This window comes from Equus quagga, chromosome 9, assembly GCF_021613505.1.
Source record: "Equus quagga isolate Etosha38 chromosome 9, UCLA_HA_Equagga_1.0, whole genome shotgun sequence".
In the NCBI taxonomy this organism is placed as follows: Eukaryota; Metazoa; Chordata; class Mammalia; order Perissodactyla; family Equidae; genus Equus; species Equus quagga.
Window position 1 is genome coordinate 89,979,956 of NC_060275.1, and position 21,289 is coordinate 90,001,244.

The 21,289-nt window shown below is 39.5% G+C and overlaps 1 protein-coding gene across 2 annotated transcripts in view; it reads left to right on the forward strand.

Annotated features, from left to right (window-relative positions):
• The window catches only part of C9 (complement C9), a 46,059-nt gene that overhangs the window by 10,592 nt on the left and 14,178 nt on the right, over positions 1 to 21,289 (forward strand). The window contains exons 2-8 of one of the 2 annotated variants that reach the window (XM_046671054.1): positions 108 to 330; positions 2,604 to 2,709; positions 3,103 to 3,247; positions 3,497 to 3,644; positions 10,857 to 10,995; positions 15,665 to 15,919; positions 19,733 to 19,973. In XM_046671054.1, coding sequence (XP_046527010.1) covers positions 2,659 to 2,709; positions 3,103 to 3,247; positions 3,497 to 3,644; positions 10,857 to 10,995; positions 15,665 to 15,919; positions 19,733 to 19,973 — 979 coding nt within the window. In that variant the 5' untranslated portion in view covers positions 108 to 330; positions 2,604 to 2,658. The remainder of the gene's footprint in view (positions 1 to 107; positions 331 to 2,603; positions 2,710 to 3,102; positions 3,248 to 3,496; positions 3,645 to 10,856; positions 10,996 to 15,664; positions 15,920 to 19,732; positions 19,974 to 21,289) is intronic. The other variant, XM_046671053.1, reaches the window with a different exon arrangement.

The window sequence follows — 21,289 nt, forward strand, 5'->3', positions numbered from 1 at the left end:
GGTCAGAAGTCTGAGATGGGTCTCACTGGGCTAAAATCAAGGCGCCAGCAGGGCTGTGTTCCTTTCTGGAAGCCCTAGGGAAGAATCTATTTTCTTGCTTCTTCCAGATTCTAGAGGCTGCCTACATTCCTTGGCTCATGACCTCCTTCCATCTCCAGAGCCAGCAACAGCCAGCAGAGTCCTTTTTCACGCTTTGAATTTCTCCTGCTTCTTCTGTCTTCACATTTCTCTGAAGAACTCCTGCTTTTACGAGCTCACATGTTTGGAATGGGACCACCCAGATAATACAGGATAATCTCTTAACCACATCTGCAAGGTCACTTTTGCCATGTAAGGTAACATATTCACAGATTCTGGAGTTAGGACATGGACATCTTTGGGAGTCGTTATTCTGTCTACCACACCATGTTAGAAAATTTGGACTTTATCATAAGAGTAATGGGAAGCTACTGAAAGATTTTCAGCAGGGGAATGGTACAATCAAATTTGCATTTTTAAAAGGTCCCTTTGGATGATTCATAGAAATTGGATTAGAAGTAAACTATTGTTCTCCCAGAGAGAGATAGTGTTAGCGTAGACCAGAGAAATGTCTAAAAGAGATGAAGGATGGACAGATTTGAGAGTCATGTACGAGACTGTAAACAATAGGTTTTAGTGGTTGATTAGATATGAGAGATGAAAATGGGGCATGCAGAACAAGACAAGTAACACCCAAGTCTCTGGCTAGGGTGACTGCATAAACGAAACTAACGTTTACTGTGACTATAAATACAGGGGGAGGAGCAGCTTTAAGACAAGAGGAAAAATAATGAATTCATTTTGGGATACATTGAATTCAATGAGCCATGAAGACATCCAAGTGCAGACGTCCAACTGGGAGTTATATCCAAGAGTTTAAAATTCAGGAGAGATATCTGGAGTGCAGACTTATCTCTGAGAGTCATTAGCATACACATGGAAACCAAAGCCCTGGAAAAAGTGTAGAGAATAAAAAAAAGAGATCCAAGGACAGGAACGTGAGGAAAAACAGCACTTCAGAGACTATCAAAGGAGGAAGAGCCTGCATAGGAGAGTAGGACAAGTGGGCAGAGAAGAAAGAAGAAATGAATCCAGTGTCATTCAGTCCAAGGGAGGAGAGTGTTTTAAACAGCAAGAGTGGTCAACTGCATTGATTGCTGTGAAGAAGTCAATAAGATAAGGGCTGAAAGGAGCCAAGGGAGCCACATGGCAGTTATCGTTGACTTTGGCAAGAGCAGTGTCCTTGGGGCTGGAGGGTTGAGCAGAGATTGAGAGGTAAGGAACAAGAAACCAGGGTGCAAACTACTATTTCGAGTAAGTTGGCTGAGATGATGAGAGGTAGCTAAAGAGGCATGTAGAGTTGATGGAAAAGATGAAACTTTGTTTTTTTTGGATGAGAGAGAAGCACAAATATATTTACAGCAATTCTTTTAAGAAGTGACATTGTGAAAAGCAGGAGGGAGATGTGGGTGGCTAGAAGGAAATATAGAATTCAGAAAGTGTGTTATTTATTCATTCATTTGCTTGTTTATGTTTGATGAGAAGGACTTGAACACATTCTATTACAGGTGAAAAGGAGTTGGTAGTGAGGGAAAGTTTCAAATGGAGGGTATAATCAACTGCTCAAGATCTCAAAGAGGAGCTGGACTCTGGAGATTTTGTGGAGGCACTGGCATTACCTAGCCATCCCTCTGGAGCAAGAGGCTGCACATACAAAGGATAGGTGCCTGTTCAGGCAAGTGGGGCAGGAAGTTTATAAGATTCTTGTTTGGTGGCTTTTGCTTTTTGAGGTTTTTTCTGTCATGGAATGAGATAATAAATCCAATGTAGAGTTGCAACCAGAAGAGATCCAAATGGTGAACCAAGAGAAAAAGAAAAGATCAAAATCAGAAAGGCACTGCCCAGGATGGGGTCTGGGGGTGGGAGAAAAAGCTATAAGTGCCAAAATATATATGTTAAAACTCAGAAAAATGAGGACTACGTCCTGAAGTGGAGTGTGAAGTGGTAAGGCTTCCAGTTCGAGACACACAGAATGCAGGGGTGGGAAAGCTTGACTTATGAGGTGCTGCTACAGGAATGACTGGGTCAGCTGACTTAAATCTGCAAGAGATGCCACAACTAGAAGGACCCACAACTAAAATATACAACTACATACTGGGGGGATTCCGGGAGAAAAAAAAAATCTGCAAGAGAACCAGGCAACTGGACGCTTTCCCAGACTCTCTGGCGAGTGCAAAGGGAAACAAGGTTTCTACCTTCAATGAGTTCATTAGCAAGTTGGCAATGTAAGACTGATCAATGTAAAACGCATAGAGGATGACTTGCTATTTTTTCTCATCACCATTATTATTGTTGTTGTTAAGTTGAAAGTTAAGTTACGATACGGTACAAGAATTAAACAAAAAGATGAGTTGAAAATACAAAACAGCGTGTGATCAAATGTCAAATGAGAGATACAGTGAAAGGATAAGTACTATAATTTGGAATGGGAAAAATCAGTAAATAAATTAAATTGATTTGTGAAGACTTCTTGGAACAAGGCAGGCACAAGGGTCAATGCAAGTTGACATGTTCTATTATCTTAGTTATGCCCCAGAGCCAGAACAACAGAGTGGCACTCCATTGCCCATAGACTGCAGAATGAGCTCCTGGAGCGGATGGTCGGAATGTGACCCTTGCCTCAGACAAATGGTAAGCGTTCGTTGACATTCGCCTCTGATGTCCCTAAACGGAAACTGTATTGCCAGCATCTCCAGGGATTGACTATGAGGCAGGAAGGCCCCCAGCTGAGTTCCAAGAGGGAAAGATAAGTATCTAAATGGATGACGCTAACTTTGCTGAGCAATGCGAATGTTGCACAGTATATTAAATCAGTGTGATGAGGAGCCACATTCTGTAGAAGAGACTGCCAACCTGGAAAGTGAGGTGTTACTTTAAGTAACATTAGTGACTGCGTTGAGGCCTTCCATCTTAAAACCATTGACTCACATGGGTTTGGAGGGCTGCAGTGGTATGGAGGCAGTTTTAGGTTATAATCCCTTTTTGGCATTAGAAATTCTAACATTTTGAGCTGGTTTTGTGCAGTTTCGCTCAAGGAGCATTGAAGTCTTTGGACAATTTAATGGGCAAAGGTGCGTGGATGCTGTGGGAGACAGACGACAGTGTGTGCCCACTGAGGCCTGCGAAGAGGTTGAGGATGACTGTGGAAATGACTTTCAGTGCGGTACAGGTAATCCTGGCGTTCCTGTTGCTCGTTGTGGGTTTCCGTGTGCACTCATAAGGGAAAAGAAAGAAATGTGCTCCAGATGCTCATATTTCCAAGAGTGAAAGGGGCCCAAAAGAGGGCCACATATATATTCTATACAAAGAATTCAAATATATATGTCAGCCATCTATCGTTAAAGTCCATTTGATAACTTCAGAAAGAGGGAGAAAATTTGCGTTAGACACATGGCATCTTTCCTGATTTTGATTGCAGGCAGATGCATAAAGAAGCGACTTCTGTGTAACGGTGACAATGACTGCGGAGACTTTTCAGATGAGGATGATTGTGAAAATGACCCCCGTCCCCCATGCCGGGAGAAAGTGGTGGAGGAATCCGAGCTGGCGCGGACTGCAGGCTACGGGTTTGTATTTCACTTGAATGTTTCTAGATGAAGATGAGTGAAAACAATCTCCATCTCTCCTGCTGTGCTAGATTGGTGGGAGTCTGAGCTGGTGCAAAAACTTGAATTATATTTGAGCTTGAAAGAAGGTAAGTGCTGAATAAGTATCTCAAGATAATTGGGACACACTGCCTGGCCTCAGTAGGGGTCTATAGAATGGATGAGCCTATCAGGATGATAGATGATTACTTTTGAGCCCAGTAAGAGATGAAACACCTCACTTGTGAACCTCTGGAAGACCACAGCAATGTTGAAATGACATGTTAACATTTGAAATTGAGTTGCTAGTAGTAGGTCTGGCGATTCGATTCAAATATTTGAATTGCCAGGAAGGCCATCTTCCACTGGAAATTCTGGACTTATACCTGGTTATAAGTTCTTAGGGGGCTCCAGTATTGTGGGGTTGACCCAAGAGGAACAGGACAGAGGAAGCAGTGCTGATGCCAGGTGGGTATGGTGTTGAGATTTTGGTTCTCATTGCAGAGCTGAAGCTTCCCTCCTTTTCCACACAAAACTTAGGGGCTCTGACCAGGTAAGCTCAGATGAGAAGTCTTGGACAGTTTAGAACTCAGAGTTATACAGAATAGAGAACACTATGCAGAGATCTGTGCTGTAAGAATTAGGAAAGTGGCATAGGCCTGAGGTGCTGTCCCTTTCTGTTCCACATAGTCCGAGAACCTTCCAGGGATGTCCACAGCACAGTCTCCACTAGTTGTTCTGAACTGTTTTCGGTAATATTTTCGGTGGATTTGTTGGCAAATTGTCCCCAACAGAGAACCAAGTGTTCCGCCATCCAGTAGTATATTGTTAAACATGGTACGTGGCTTTATTTCATTGCCTATGATGCAATGGATCACTTCATCCTCATAATCCCAGTGCCTGGTTCATAGTTGCCACTCAATAAATGCTGATGTGTGGATAAACAGGTGAATTAATTAGTTAACTAATGAAAATAAGTGCTTCTAAAATACTGTCAGTTGGCATCAGGTAAGATTGAACCTCGGTCCCTGGAAAGAAATTCAGGTTCGAGACTCCAGTCCTGGGAATGGCGATGGGAGGAAAGAAGATGGAGGCGATGATAAGAGTAAGGCTGATAGAGGGACTAAGATTGTAGCTCTCAATCAGAAGTGATTTTCCCTCCAGGGGACGTTTAGTGATGTCTGGAAACCATTTTAGCGGTCATAACGGTGGGGGATAGGGGTGGAGGGCTTGAGAGGGTGGCACTGTGGGAGCACTACTGACATCCAGTGGATTGAGGCCCTGGATGATGCTAAACATCCTACAATCCACGGGACAGTCACACCCAAAATGTTAGTAGGCAGAGGTTGAGAAACCCCACAGTAAGGAACTGGGCATTTCCTACGATAAGACCTCTGTATTTGATTTGAATAAAAATAGAGATGTCTCCTCTCTCTAAGGCAGACGAGACTTCTTTAATTACAGTAAGGAGAATATTCCAGGTTACCAAGAGTCAGGCACCAGATAAATCATTCCACACACCCTTTATTCACTTGATAAAATCTTGTCTTAGCAGCATTCAAATATTACCCACAGTGCCTTTGGCCCTTAGCCTGAAGGTAGGAATCTTGAATCAAATGGATGGTCTTTGTCCCCAAACTCAGCAGGCCCTCTTGACAGTTGGCAGTATGTTGTACGGGATTGTCCGCAACCTTGTAACCCAATCACTGCCTGCTCCAATGAGTTCTGACTCTCCTTGCTACTTTCCTCGCAGAGAGACTGTGAGAGACTGTGAGTCTACGGTGAAAGCCCATTACTACTCTATTTTGCTTTATTTGGGATCCAAGAAACAGTTTTCTCCCTAATCTAAACAAACGAGCTTGAAGCAGGGAATTGCAGATGTTATATATTCTCACTCAATGCAAATTTACATCTTGTCTTATAGGAAAAGGATACAGAAATCTTGGCCCATTTGGCCGAAAAACAATGGTTCGTAGTCTACTGGTTTCCTTTGTTCGCAGAAAAGAAAATTTGTTGTGTAACATTTGCCAGGGAGTTTCATAATGAGGCATCCCAGAGAGCTGGCTAGGACCCCTTACAGACCTCATGCTTTACCACAGTCTAGGTTGGTGGTGGGCAGCAGCACAGGGCTCAGCCTTCAGGACCGAGTCAGAGGCTGGGGCCCCAGCTGTGGGCAAAGGTCAGCTGCAGAGGAGGACGATGAAGTAGGTCCTGGTAGAATCAGTCCATCATCGGCTTTTATTAAATTCCCCATCACCATGAGCAATAACGTATAACGAATCTAGGCTTCACAAAGCCTATTATTCTCTGACAGCCTTCATTTGCATAATACTTTGAAGTTTTCAAAATCTTTTTGAACGTTCCTTCTCTCTAAATTTTCATAATAATCCTCTGAGATTGTTAGGGGAGGTATTATATTCATTTTACAGATAAGAACTGAAAGAAGTAAATAAAGCCACTCGGCTTGTTACTTTCTAGTAGAACTGAGACCCAAATTTCTCTGGTTTATGTAAAACTATGTTTTTTCTTCCATGCCAGCTTTCCTTCTCCTTCTCCTCACATGCCCATCACCCCTTCCGTCGCTTCCCCCACATCAAGACAAAGCCCATAAGTCAATACTGTAACTTCAGAGTAAAACTAATCTTATAAAATGAAATTCCTTAAGTAGCTATCTATTACCTGAATATTTGAATCAAGAGTATAGAAGAGTAGTATAAATCAGTAGTATTTAAGGAGAGTTTTCAAAATAGCATGGTCTATTACACGTGTGATATTCTTTGAAACCCTTAGCAATACATACTTATTTGCTGAACATCTCCATTACTCTTATATGGGGCTATGGACTATGTTGACATCGAGGTAACTGGAGTCAACGTCCTAATCATAGCAACGTGCTTATCAACTGCTCCTGCACAATCCCCTCTAGAAAGCCTCAACACGTCTTATCAGCAGTCATATACAGTCAGATTCTTTTGCACATGAACATCACAAGTACTCATCGTAATTAATTTATACTTTTTCTTTCATTTGAAGGACTCATTTAAATTCTCATGCCAAGGGAATTCACTTGTATTGCAAATATTTCAACCTCTTGCCTTATAGGCATCTGAGATTCTCTAGAAGTGTTTAAGGAAATCCCCAATTCATCTTGCCTTCATTGAAAAAACATAAATCCAAACCAGCTGTAAATGCTGTACAAAATGCAAGAAATTACCTTTGTTGTGTGATCTGAGCACAGCACCACTTCTGTGGAGGGAGCTGTCTCTTCAGTTCACCTGGCGGAGGGGAACTGCCTGTGGTTCTAGATGCAGGTGTGAAAGCAGGCATCTGTAAGCGCTACCAAAGAACACATGTTTTTTATTTCCCAGGCGATGACATTCCATCCATGAGAAGTTTTCATGTTTTTTGGCAGAAAAATATTGGCTCATTCTGTACTAGACTGGCTGTCTCTGTAGTAGTGGAACCAAGTCAAAAGTTTTGAAACATTTCTTCCTTAGTTGTGCTTTAGACTGTGGATCAGCCTCATAGTAACTTTCCAGATGGATCCAGCCAACTGGTCAATTTGCTGTTCTGTAAAACAATAACCTTCAAACTAGGGAATGCATACCGTGGGGTGCAAAACACTTTCCAAGGGGGAGACAGGTAAGTTTTAAGATATTAGTTTCCTCAACTATTAGGTACTTAACTAATCTGTCTAACTAATAGTAAATTCTCAATTCCATATGTACATATTTTTCATAAAATTGATAAGCTTGACAGCTCAGTGGCATTCAAGTTGTTAAGTCCATTCCCCTTTCTCCCCTTTTACAATCACCTAACTCTCACTTTCCAGAAGAAAAGTACACTCTTCACCCATCTCACATTTTACTATGGGGTGGAGAAACCAAGAAACAACTTCAAATATTGGTACTCAATTCAACTCTAACACCTCGTAAGTCAAGTAGTCTCCAATTTTTCATCAACAGCAGTACAAGATGTCCTAATCAATTGTCAGATAATGGACTATAAAAATAATTTTTGATGACAGAATAGTATGTGATTTCTTTTACGTAGAACTCAGAAGATCAAAGAGTGAGTGACATTGCTATGACAAAATTCCTTCTATTCTTATCTACTTATTTGAGGAAAGTTCCTCAGTATCTACATCTATAAGAATGCAAAGGAGGAATAAAATTGATACTGAACCCTGTCTTTTTCTAACAGTAAATAATAGTCATCCATGGATGCTGGAACTAATCAATTAATTTAAAAAGAAGCCCCACTCATTTCACTGAGAGATGCTTTTCCAATAAAATTTTACTTACATCTATTAACTATTTTAAAAATTTTAGTAGACTCATATATAATACTAATAAATGATCACTCAATCCAGACGAAGTTTTTAAGTACTTAGACTCTATGGTCAAAGGATATTTAATATTTAAAAATTTCAATTAGTACCTTTTTTGTACATTAAATTATGAAAAAGTGGTCAATTAAAACTTCTAAGCATAAAATAACATTACCTTAGATTAAAATTCTGTGGTGGAAATAGAATAGAAATGTGGATTCAAGAATAAAAAGAGGGGGCCGGCCTGGTGGAACAGTGGTTAAGTGCACACGTTCGTGGCCCGGGGTTCGCCAGCCCAGATCCCGGGTGCGGACATGGCACTGTTTGGCATGCCGTGCTGTGATGTGTCCCACATATAAATTAGAGGAAGATGGACATGGATGTTAGCTCAGGGCCAGTCTTCCTCAGCAAAAAAGACGAGAATTGACAGCAGTTAGCACAGGGCTAATCTTCCTCAAAAAAAAAAAAAAGAATGAAAAGAGATGGGGACATATGGGAAATCTCCTTACCTTCCACTCATTTTTCCATGAACCCAAAACTGTTCTAAAAAATAAAGACTATTACAAAAAAAGAATCAAAAGGAGTGTTATAAAATGTCCAGCTATTAAAGAAATATAAGCACTGTAGTGATTTGATACCCACCTTCACTATAGCATTTATATTCCATTGGATTTATTTTTAAAAGAGACAATATAATTATATTTCAAAGTGTAAATATTTACAGCACACTAGGAAATTATATCCTTTGCAACTACTTAAACTGAAGATGAAAAATTTTAGATGTCAAACTAAAACTGTGCAGGAAGGCATAGTTTATCAAAAATTTTTGTAAACTAGCAGAAAATCTGAAGGGTGCTACATAAAAATGTGCCACGCTCATTTCCACCTCCAGGCTTTCCTGCACGCCATTCCTCCTGTCCTTTGAGCCCCGTGCTTCAAAATCCACATCAAATCCTACTTCTTCTAAAACTCTTTTTTATGACCCTACCGTGGGGATCTCTTCCTTTTGGGAACATGGACAGCACTTACCTGTACTACTCGTTTAGCACACGCATATTCGTCCTTGGACTACTTTTGGAAATTGGTGATTTGTGTGTCCAGCTTCCTAAATTGGTTATAATTTTCATGAGATCAAAGACTATGTATTAACTGTCTTGATATTACCTACTATTTATTACAAACACTACACATAGATATAACAGTCACCTAAGAGTTCATCATTATTATAAACAAAGATTAGCATCACTGTTCACTGAAAGTGAAGAGGTACATGGTCTCTGTTGCTGCAGATATATGGAGGACAAATTCACTATGGAACAAGGAAAATGTACTTGAGGTCTTGTTTAAAAAATAAATACAAATCATTTGTTTCCAGTGTTCTATGTATTTGCATCAAAACCTTACTAATACAAAAAAAAAAGTATTTATTGCTCAAATGTCTATAGATGCAGGGATAGGTGAAAAATTAAAACCAAATTTTACTCTACCACAAGAAAGAAGATGTTCAAGAGAGCAAACCAAATATATAAAGTCTCTTTTTTTCTCTCTCTTTTTCAAGTTACTAGGTCTAATTTTTGGCCCTATCTTAGACGTATAGGGCCACAGCACTTTTCAAGAAAGGTATTTTTAGTGGAGCAAAAAGTGAGAAGTGGTTAATTTGACCTATATGGGCAGTCTTAGGAAAGATACTCCTGAATCAGTTCCTTAACTTGCCTTCCACTGAAGTTGAGCTCTTATGTTCATTTTCTTTGCTAATGTTCATTTTCTTTGCAGATTCAAAGTTTATTAAGAATGTGCTGTTTATATAAAGATGTTGTTTTTAGCTAACCCACTGGCAATAGGATATTCTTTCAATTATTTTTCTTGTGTTAGCAATGGGTTTACAGTAAGCCATCCACACCCTTTGACAAATTGCTCTTGAAACCAACATCCAGATTTGTAATCCAACTCATTGGAGTTAGGGATGTGGTCTGGAACAATGAAAGAATTTATACTTTTGTGCCAAGCTAAGTTATACATGTGAAGATCAAACCTCCATTTTGGTCTCCCTGACGTGGGGTCATTTATTTCAGATACAGTCTAAAAAGCAAGGCCTGTTCCTCCAATTAGCAAAGGTATGCTTCACAAAGAATGAACTTCTTCTTGTTCATACATTGTTTTCAGGTCTACAAATTAAACTTAACTTCTTTAAGCTAAACAAAATTTCTGTTTCTGAATTAAAGCTTGCCAAATAAAAATATTTTTGCTGGGAGAAAACAGTAGAACTTTTGAGAATGCCTTGCCGGGCTGCTGAAATTTTTGTGTTCCTCTTGGAAAGTATAATAGGAATAATACAAGCCTGGAGGGCATGAGATTCTTGACAAGCAATGAGACAGCTGGAGGAAAAGGTTTAAGTTTAAAGAGAATGGGGGAAGAAAGAGCCCCAATGTTGATTCATAGATTAAAAATTACATACATATGTTATACTGCCCCCCTGAGACGCTCTGTTCTCAAATAATTTAAATATATGGTATTACAGCTTTGGCTGTTAGTTCACCAAGGAAGGTTAGCTAAGAGTTACAGGAGAGGAGTTAAGACTCTAGGAGCCAGATGGCCCCTTACTCTCTGCTGACAGCATTTCTTTCATTGTGCTCTCGACAGTGCCCTACTTGCCTAAGAGAGTTTATAAGGCCTTCCTAAGGGATTCTTTCTGTCAGAGACACAGAGCAGAGGTGAACAGGCCCTTGCTTCCATTCCTGATTTTGTCACACACGTATTGGGTGATGGGGACATGAGCCGAGGCTCTCTCTTTCTCCAGCCACAGAGGGCTGCCTTGCATTAGCTCCTGGCATCTCCATACCTGAGGTCACTCTGTTCCTTCTCAGGATCAACATCTTAGGGATGGATCCCCTAAGCACACCTTTTGACAACGAGTACTACAATGGACTCTGTGACCGAGTTCGGGATGGAAACACCTTGACCTACTACCGCAAACCCTGGAACCTGGCTTCTTTGGCCTACGAAGTAAGTCTCCTCAGAAGAAAATGCATTGTTCAGCTTTTAGTTGGAAAGCTGTTTCCGTCAGTTTAATATTAAATAACACAAAAAACTCAGTAGAATAAGAATTTCATGTGAATACAAGATTGACTTAAAGGGGAGATGTAGCTTGGCTCTCTTTAGAAAACATAGTCATCTACAATTCATCCTCGGTAACACGTACCTAGTGATACCTAGACTCCATAAAAAGAATAATGGAAGATTCTGATACAACCAAAAGCTAAACTAGTGCTGATTTAAGTACTGATTACACTGCTTCCATGCAATTCAAGCTCAGTTTTTGCTAGCCTACCAGGGAAAACATCTTTACATTTAGTTTCCTTCCATATTCCTCTTTGTAAAGCCTGCTTGACTAATGAGACGGCTATTTCCACTCACCTAAAACCCTTCCAGCTCTTTGAAACTACTTCTTAAAGTGATTTTTACTCTACACCATGCCACCCCAAACTTACCACCTTCCTGAAAGTCACCTAAATTCTCTAGAACCATCCACAAACTGGACCCCTCATTCAAAGGATTAATATTTATCACATTTAGAAATACCTTCTTTGGTCTAAGCAAAATAATAAAGAATAATAACTAGCTTATTCTGAAGCAGGAGCTGCATAATCTGTTCTTTAAATGGTCCCATTTGTGACCCGTAAACTTTGCCTCACTGAGTTATTACAAAGTCCTTTATAATTGTGGTCACTCTCACCAGTTTGAAAAACATACTTACTTTTAAATAAATATGGCTAAATAAGTATGTAAGTATGTCCTGTTATTTCTAACCATGTTGTAAATCAGTGCCTCTCCACTGCAGCCTGAAGTGATCATGCTCTCCCCTGAGTGTTAAAGATTTTAATGTCTGGACTATTTGGCGTATGTTTCACATGTGACCACATTGTCGTATTTTTGTACCTGTAAGTCCAGAATAGAATCAGTTTCCCACAAATCTCAGGTAACATTTTGGATTATTGACCTTTTCTTTAAGCATATTTTTTGAGGGGAAGATCATAATCTTTCTAAAAAGTATTCTATATGTTCTACTTTCTTAGAAAGAATATACCAAAGATAAGGTAACCCTTGCCATTGCTGATGGAAGAAGAGTGGTTGCTGTGTTGTTTTATTTGGTTTTTAGTTCTCAAGTCTGTGTTGTACAGTTCGCTTGTCTTTGTCACTGTGACCAGTCCCTTAGTTTCTTTTTGTGGTAGTAACTGGTGTGACACAAGATGGTGAGGGCTAGAGGTTGCCTGGGACTGATCTTGAGGCCACATTTGGAGAGTAAGCTGCTGTTTTCTCTTATCTACAACTCTGGAAACAGATGTGTTTCCACATTCAGAATGTTTTGGATTTTACAAAGGTGATGTGGTCCTTACCCTGTACGTTACTTACAACCCCAATGCAGTTAGAAGCAGCATCCATTATCAAATACATTAATATTTCTGTAGCAAAACCAACCGATGTTCACTCAAAGTGGGAGAAATGAAGACTATACATAACGTTTTATCAGTTCAGATCAGATTAATCCCTTCCACATCTATTTCGTTCTCATAAAGAAACTTGATTCCATCCTTGACCTTCCTGCTTCCTAGAATCTTACTTTTTTGGCCTCTCTTCAAAGACTTTTGCTCTTCTCTCCATAATGATTCCAAATGTTGGTCCACCTCTGAATGCCTATCATTGAGCTCAGACTTCTGTTTGGATGCATAGATTCCTGCCTTTTTCAATCCAGCTCTTGTCTCTATGCTTTCTGGGATGACTCCCCCCTCATTGTGAGGGCAAGTGAAACTCTACTCACTGCTACCAACCTGGCATAGTGAGACAGGACCATTCAACAGCATCCTGATTGATGCCCTGACCAGCATCTTCTTACACCTGCAAGTGATCCTCGCCACTGCTAAGTTGATCTCTGCCCTGTGCCAGTTCCTTTCTAGCCATTTCAAGTATAAATGCAGGTGCCAACAAATTACACCCCCTCATCTTGCAGCCGATTAGAAGACAGTAAGCTAAGAAGACCCTAGCCTACCAGGAGAGTTAAAGAGAGGTGTTTTCTGGGTGCCATTTTGCTCAACTTTGGCACTTTTCCTCCTCGAAGACTGAGTAGAATTTTCTTCAATTGCTTCCGTTAACCTTATATTTAAGGACAATAGAAATCCTATTCATTTTTCAAGGCCAAGTTCAAAGCAGCCTTTTCCACAAGCCCTTCTTGATTGTACCAGTCAGAGTTTGTCAAGCCCTCTTTGGCAGTGTAGCATAAGAATTAACGACTCAGCCCTGGAATCATTCTTCCACGCTGGCTGAGCTACTTCCTAGCTGTGTGACCTTGAACAAATTTCTTAAACTGTATTTCCTTACCTGCAAAATGGAGATAATTATAGAAATTACCTTAAAGGTAGGAAGTTAAATGTGTTATTCTACATAAAACCCTTTTAACAGCTCCTGGCACAGAGTAAGCACTCAATGAATATTAATTATTATTGCTAGCTATATTGGATCTGCATATTAAATTTAATAAATTTTTATTAGCATCTACTATGTGCCAGGTACTTTAGTAAGTGGTGAGGCTATAGTGGCAGGTTGGTAAGACAGACATGGTCCCTGACTTTTTGGAGCTTACCGTCTGAAGGTCTATTAAATAAGCAATTATATAAGGGAAGTGTTTTTCATTTTGTTTTATTTTAAAAGAGGAGCCAGGAGAGCTTATACAAAATGGATTTGTTAATCTGTGGGATCAGGAAAGTCCTCCCTGAGGAAGTGATGTTTAAGCTAAGACTTGAAATAGGAGTAGGAATTGACCAGGCCAGAGGATATATAGTATGTGTGTGAGAGACTGTGTATGTGTGTGAGTGTGTATAATGTTTGTGTTGTGGGAGAATGGGAGGGGGGTTGTTAAAGAACATTCCAGAAAGTAAAAGCAGCACAAAAGCTCCCCGTGGTGGAAAGAAGCATGGGCTGTGGAAATAGAAAGGTGGCCAGAGGGCTGGAGTACAGTCAGGAAGAGATTAACTCGGAAGAAGTCTAGTTTAGATTTTACCTTAAAGGCAAAGGAAAGACTTTGAGCGATTTTAAGCTGGGAAGTGACATGGTTAGGTTACTCTTCTCCTTTACATCGAGCACTTTTCCAAGCATGCTTTGCTCTAAAGAAAATTATACGCATTTTAGTCTTTCCCATTTGATGATAACTTTAGGTTCCCTGTCTTAGTCTGTGCAGGTTGCTATAACAAAATACCAGAGACTTAATAGCTTAGAAACAACAGAAATTTATTTCTCCCAGTTCAGGAGGCTGGAAGTCTGAGCTCAGAGTGCTAGCATGGTCAGGTGAGGACCTCTTCCAGGTCCCAGACTTCTTGTTGTGTCCTCACATGGGGGAAGGGGCTAGGGAGCTCTGTGGGGTCACTTTTCTAAGAGCACTAATCTCATTCATGAAGGCTCCTCCCAAAGTGCCCACCTCCTAATACTATCTCATTGGGCATTAGGATTATAACATATGCATTTGGGGGAGGACATAAACATTCAGACCACAGCATCCCCTGTGCAGAACAATTCCCCAGTGTATGCTACTGAACCCAGTCTATGCCACTAACTGAAGAGCTGGGTGTCTCCTCCCCAGACGAGAGTTATAACCTATTTCAGAGGACCTCTGGAAAAAGAGCTGAACCATTGAAATTAACACCCCTTTCACTGGTCCCTAACAATAGCCAAGTTAGCAAAAAATGCTTTAATTGAAAGTTTTAATTTTTAAGTAGGCTGTTCAGGTTTTTTTAATGCAGAAATAAATGCAGTAAAAAAATATTCAAAAAGTCTAAACAGCACAAAAGACTATGCAAGCAAAAGCAAGCCTCCCTGCCATTCGAGATTCCCATTTCACAGTTCTCCTTCTCAAGGACAAACACTCTCTGTGGTTTGTCTAAAAAAAATTCACAAAACAAAGATTGACCCTGAGCTAACATCTGTACTACTCTTCCTCTATTTTGTATGTGGGGCACTACCACAGCATGGCTTCATGAGCCACATGTAGGTCCACACCTAGGATCTGAACCCACAAAACCCAGGCTGCCAAATCGGAGCATGTGAACCTAACCACTCCACCACCGGGCTGGCCCCTGTCTATTTTTTTATAGGCAGTAGAGTACAAAGTTTAAGAGGCAATTCAGGTTCAAGTCCTTGCCTTTCTACTTAAGTTAATCAACATATGTAAAATATTCAAGACAGTGCCTGAACCATAAGCCTTCAATAAGTGTTAGCTTTACCATTTCCTTTTTCCTTTCTTTTTTTTACACAAATGGTAGTACATTGTGCATCTGTTTCAAAACTTGCTTTTAATTATTAATGTATTAACTTTTGAAAGTTTGCTGTATCGCAAGCCCTTCATATGCATTATTTCATTGAATCTTTATAGCAACCTTTGGGATAAATATGCTGAGCATCCCCATTTACAGGCTAGGAATCAGACAAGACACTAGGAGGTTAATGTGTAATGTCCTCCAAGTCATGGAATCTGTATTTGGAGCCCAACCATCTCACTCCAGTGCCTTTGCTCTTAATTCCTTTGCTCTACCGCCTTTCAAATAGCTGCTTGATTTTTGTTTCTTTCTGTGTCTATTTTGGGTGGCTTCTTGTATATCGTTTTCAACACTTTGTTATTCTCTTCTAGACCAAAGCTGATAAAAATTTTAGAATTGAACATTATGAACAACAGATTCAAGCATTCAGGAGTGTCATCGAAGAGAGGAGGTCACATTTTAATGCAGATTTCACACTAAAATTTACACCTACTGAAGCAAAAAAGTCTAAACAGGAACCTGAAGAATCCTCTAATGGAACAGACACCTCAGAAAATAGAATATTTCGATTTGCATACTCCAAAAATGAAACTTACCAACTGTTCTTGTCATATTCTTCTAAGAAGGTAAGGCCAAACACTTAATATAGAGACTATAACAGGATATTTTCAAACTAACCAACTCCCCTTTTTTAAGTTTAAGCATTTAGAAGAAATAGAGCTCCTTTGTTGTCACTTCAACAATCTTCACAGCATCTTCACCAGGACTGGATTCCATCTCAGGAAACCACTTTTTTTTTTCAGATTTATTTTTATTTTTTTAATACATTTTTTTTTTGAGGAAGATTAGCCCTGAGCTAACATCTGTCAACAGTCCTCTTCTTTTTGCTGAGGAAGACTAGCCCTGAGCTAATATCCATGCCCATCTTCCTCTACTTTATATATGGGATGCCTACCACAGCATGATTTGACAAGTGGTGCATAGGTCCACACCCAGGATCCGAACCGGTGAACCCTGGGCCACCAAAGCAGAACATGGGAACTTAACTGCTGCATCACCAGGCCAGCCCCAGGAAACCACTTTCTTTAGTCATCCATAAAAAGAAAATCCTCATCCGTTAAAGTTTTATCATGAGATTCCAGCAATTCAGTCACATCCTCAGGCTCCACTTCTAATTCGTATTCTCTTGCTGTTTCCACCACATCTACAGTTACTTCCTCCACTGAAATCTTGAACCCCTCAAAGTCATCCATGAGGGTTGGAATCAACTTCATCCAAACTCCTGTTAATGTTGATATTTTGACCTCTTCCCATGGATCACAAATGTTCTCAATGGCATCCAGAATGGTGAATCCTTTCCAGAAGATTTTCAATTTACTTTGCTCAGATCCATCAGAGAAATCAATATCTATGCCAGCTATTGCCTTATGAAATATATTCTTAAATAATAAGACTTGAGAGTCGAAATTACTCCTTGATTCAAGGTAGGCTTCATTAAGGAGCTGAGATTTGAGCAAAGATTTGAAGGAGAAGACATAGCCAAATAGTTATATTTGGGATGACATATAAGTGAACCAGAAGGAGAAAAGGTTAGACAGGTTACCTTGAACCAGATCATTAAGGTCCTCACAGCCCATTCTAAGAGTTTGGCTTTTTCTCTGAGTGACATGGGAGGTCATTGGAACGTTGTGAATAGAAGACTAACATACCCTAATATATTTTAAATGATTACTCTGGGTACTCTGCTGAGAAGAGATTACGAGAGTTGAGAACAGAAGCAAAAAGATTTGTTAAAAACTGTTGTAGGAAGCCAAGTGAGAGATGATAGTAGTTTCTACAGGACAAGTATAAAGTCAAACATGACTCCAAGGTTTGTGGCCTGAGCTATTGGAAAGATGGAGTTGCCATCAAGTGAGATGGAGAAAAGTTCAAGTACAGCAGGTTTGGAGAAAAAGACCAGTAGTTAAGTCTTAGAGGAAGTCTGAGATGTCTATCAGTCATTAAAATGGAGACATCAAGTAGGAAATTGGTGTTATGAGTCCAGAGTTTGGGAAAGAGGTCTGAGTTTGAGCTATAAATTTGGGAGTTGTTGATACATAGATGATGCTTAAAGTCATAAGGTTTTGTGAGACAACTAACAGAGTTAATGTAGATAGAAAAGAGAGAAAGATCAAAGACTTAACTCAAGGAACTTGAGTAGCAAGAGGTCTGGGGAAAGAGGAGGAACAAGCAAAGGAAAGCAAGCGTAATGTAATGTAATATAATATAATGTAAAGCAAGGCAATGTAATGGCCTAGAACCTCGCTACTCAAAGTGTGGTCCATGGCCCAGCGACAACAACATCTCTGGGAAAGTAGAACCTCAGACTCTACCCTAGACCTATTGAATCAGAATTTGGTTTTAACAAGATTCTCTAGGTGATTTTGTTTGCACTTGATTCTTTGAGAAGAACTGCCTTAGAAGACAAGAAAAGAAACTCTATCAAGGAGAAATCAGTGATGAACTGTGTGAAATGTGCTAATATGTCAAAGAAGATGAGGACCAAGAAGCAACCACTGGCGTTAACATTATGAAGTTCACTGGCAACCTTGACGTGAGAAGCTTTGTTGGAGTAGTGAAGGCAGCAGTATAACTGGATTAGATTTAGGAGAAAATGGGGAGAGGAATTGGAAACAGCCAGTATAGAAAACTCTTTAAAGGAATTTTGCTTTTAATGAGGGCAAAGAAATGAGTAGCAAATGGTCAGACAAGTGAGGCCAAGAGATTTCTTTTATTCCTTTAAAATGGAAGAAACAACAGTATATATAGATGGGAATGATCTAAGATCTACATCTAAAATGAGCTGAGCCAAAGAACATATCATCTTTCTGATAAGATATTCCTCCTAATTTTAACAACAATGAAAAGGAATCCAAGTATGTTTTGTACACCTTTGAGACTCCATTGAAAATTATTAGGCAATTCATCAGACAAGGAACTCATATGACATTATATATTGAGTAAGTTCCTTTAAGACTTTTGTTAGAGACTGAATCATCCACTATCATCTGAAGTTAAGTCTGCAGTGTGAACGGTTGTGCTTCTAAAACACAGAAAGTTTGGTGTGATGTTCATATCTGCTAAGATGTACCCTTAAAAAAATAATAAAGTGTTTTAAACTCCCATGCAATCAACATGTGCTAACCACAACTACAGCAAGAGAACCTCAAAAGAACCATCTACAAAATCACAGGTGTCAATTTAGTTTAGTTTTGGCTAGGAGAGACTCTGGCATGGAAGCTCATAGTTCGTCTCTGCCCCAGTATTTTCTTGGAAATTTAAGCCATCATCTCTGAGAACATTTAACTGTTGAGCTGTTTGGGCTGACTTGAGACCCATGTCTTAAAATATTGTCTGTCCTCTCTCTGTGACCAAAGATTGAGAGGACATAGTGGAAGAAGGGGGAAACCCAGATCTCGGTTTTTAGTTCAAATTGCTGCCACACACGATTTGTGTGATTTGAGGCAAATAATTTGATACCTTTGGATCTGAGTTTTCTCATCTGCAAAATAAGAAGGTTGGGCCTCATATTTAATGTCTACATTTCCTTCCATTGTTAGCATTTTTAAATCAACTTAGTGAAGTATAATTTACATGCAACTAATGCAAAAATTTTAAGCATATAGTTCCATGAGTTTTGACTACTGTATTCACCTGTTCAACGACCTCCTCAAATAAGGTACAGAACATTTCCATGACCTCAAGAAAATTTCATGATGCCCTTTGCAGTCAATTCTCTACAGCCTGAAAGGTAGCTGACTAGATTTCTCTAACCATAGCTTAGTTCTACCTGTTCTAGAACTTCATATAAATGCAGTCATACAGTATATACTCTTTTGTGTCTCTTTTTTTTACTCAGCATCATATTTTTGAGATTTATTTATGTTGTTGCATATATCAATCAGTAGTTTAGGATTTTTCTGTAGCTAACTAGTATTCCTTTGCATGAATATACTACAGTTTGTTTATCAATTCCCCTGTTGATGGGCATTTGCGTTGTTTCCAATTTTAAGCTCTTCTGACAAAAGCTGCTATAAAAATCTTGTACAGGTTTTTTTGTGGACTCTCTTTTCACTGATCTTAGGTAAATAAGTAAAGTGGAATTGCTGGCTATAGGATGGATGGGTGTTTATTCTTATAAGAAACCGCCTAACCGTTCTCCAAAGGGGTTATACCAATTTACACTCCTACGAGCAGCGTACAAGAGTTCCAGTTGCTGCGCATCTTCATCAACAGTTGGCCTTGATAATATTTTAAGTTGGCCATTCTGGGGGGTTACAGTGGTATCTTACGGTCACTACTAAAAAATTTATTGCCCATGGAAATTCTAAATTTTGTGATTTTTTTAACTTAAAGTAATGGTGATAAAACTTATATTTTTCTTCTGCTCTACAACAAAGGAAAAAATGTTTCTGCATGTGAAAGGAGTAATTCAACTGGGAAAATTTGTGATGAGAAGTCGGGATGTTGTTCTGACAACAACTTTCTTGGATGATATAAAAGCTCTGCCAACTGCCTATGAAAAGGGAGAATATTTTGCATTTTTGGAAACCTATGGCACCCACTACAGTAGCTCTGGGTCTCTAGGAGGCCTCTATGAACTAATATATGTTTTGGATAAAGCGTCCATGGACCAGAAAGGTATACCTAGAGATAAAGTTCTTACTTCTAATGCTGCTTTAACCTACAATTATTCCTATTGCTAACCTCTTTCAGTGGTTAAAAACTTTAGAATAAAGTCGTGTAACCTGCTTCTTTGAGAGAACTCTCTCCATGACCACTGGCATCTAAAACCCTATCGAACAGCAAATTGAGTTCCACCTCAAGCAAGATGATTTAGTCATGCATAAACTCGGCAGCACGACTGAGAAATGCACAAAGTCGTATTGTATTGCACTTTAATGTTATTTGGTGATGCTGCTTTCTGTGAAATACTATTTAAAAGGTGAAAGAAAGTACAAAGGACATAATTTATGTAATCTATCTTTTCATCAGTAGACTGATTCAGTTATATGTATGACAATTATCTTCCCAAGTATTCTTCAGTAATGGAAGGGAAATGTTCTAAATTTCCTTTTAGGGAGGAGACTTATATGTTAGAGCTTGGACAACTCAGAGCTACCCACTTAAATCTATTTACCTTCTAGCCTTAGTAGACAAGGATCCTTAGGTCAATCCTGGTGTCCTTGAAGAGGAAGTCATCTTTCTTACTTCTCCAGTGGCAATACCTGAGGACCAAGCCATGTCCTCCATCTCAGTTTGGGATGTCCAGACTCTGTCTGGACTTGGAAAGTTCCACAGCTGAGGCAGAGAATCTTACCTCTTTGGAGTCTCTTAGGTATTTTCATCCTCATCCTCAGAATCGGAGTAATCCTTCTTAGGTTAAGGTTGGAAATGTAGTACTTTGGATTTCTAGCATTGTCTTCCATTTTTATCCTTCTCCTTCCTTGCCCATGGGAAATGTCACCTGATACTTCTCAAGTTCTCACTAATTGTGGGTGCACAAAAAATATTTGTTGAATGAACAAATGCCTAAATGCCCACAAATCTCTGCTTCTAAATCTCACCGTGGACCACAGGGATTAACTTCTCCCACAGTGGGAGTGGGAGAAGTGGGAAAACTTCTCCCTTTTCTTTTTCATAAAGCATTTTGGCTTCCAGGACAAACAACCACATATTTGTGTGTGTGTGTGTGTGTGTGCGCACACATGTGATCCAAAATGAAAACTAAGAGCAAAAACTGACGTGGTCAATGAGCTGAGGCCTGGGCAGTATACTCTTAAAATAAAGGAATCATTCCTTCTCTTAAATCAGGGAAATAGACAATAAACTATATACTTGAGTAGACATTAGGATTTTTCTTTCTAATAACAGGAGCATCCACGCACCATAATGAATCAGCTTCCAAGACAAATGTCTACTAAATAGCATTCATAGGACTGAAACAAAGTTGTCCT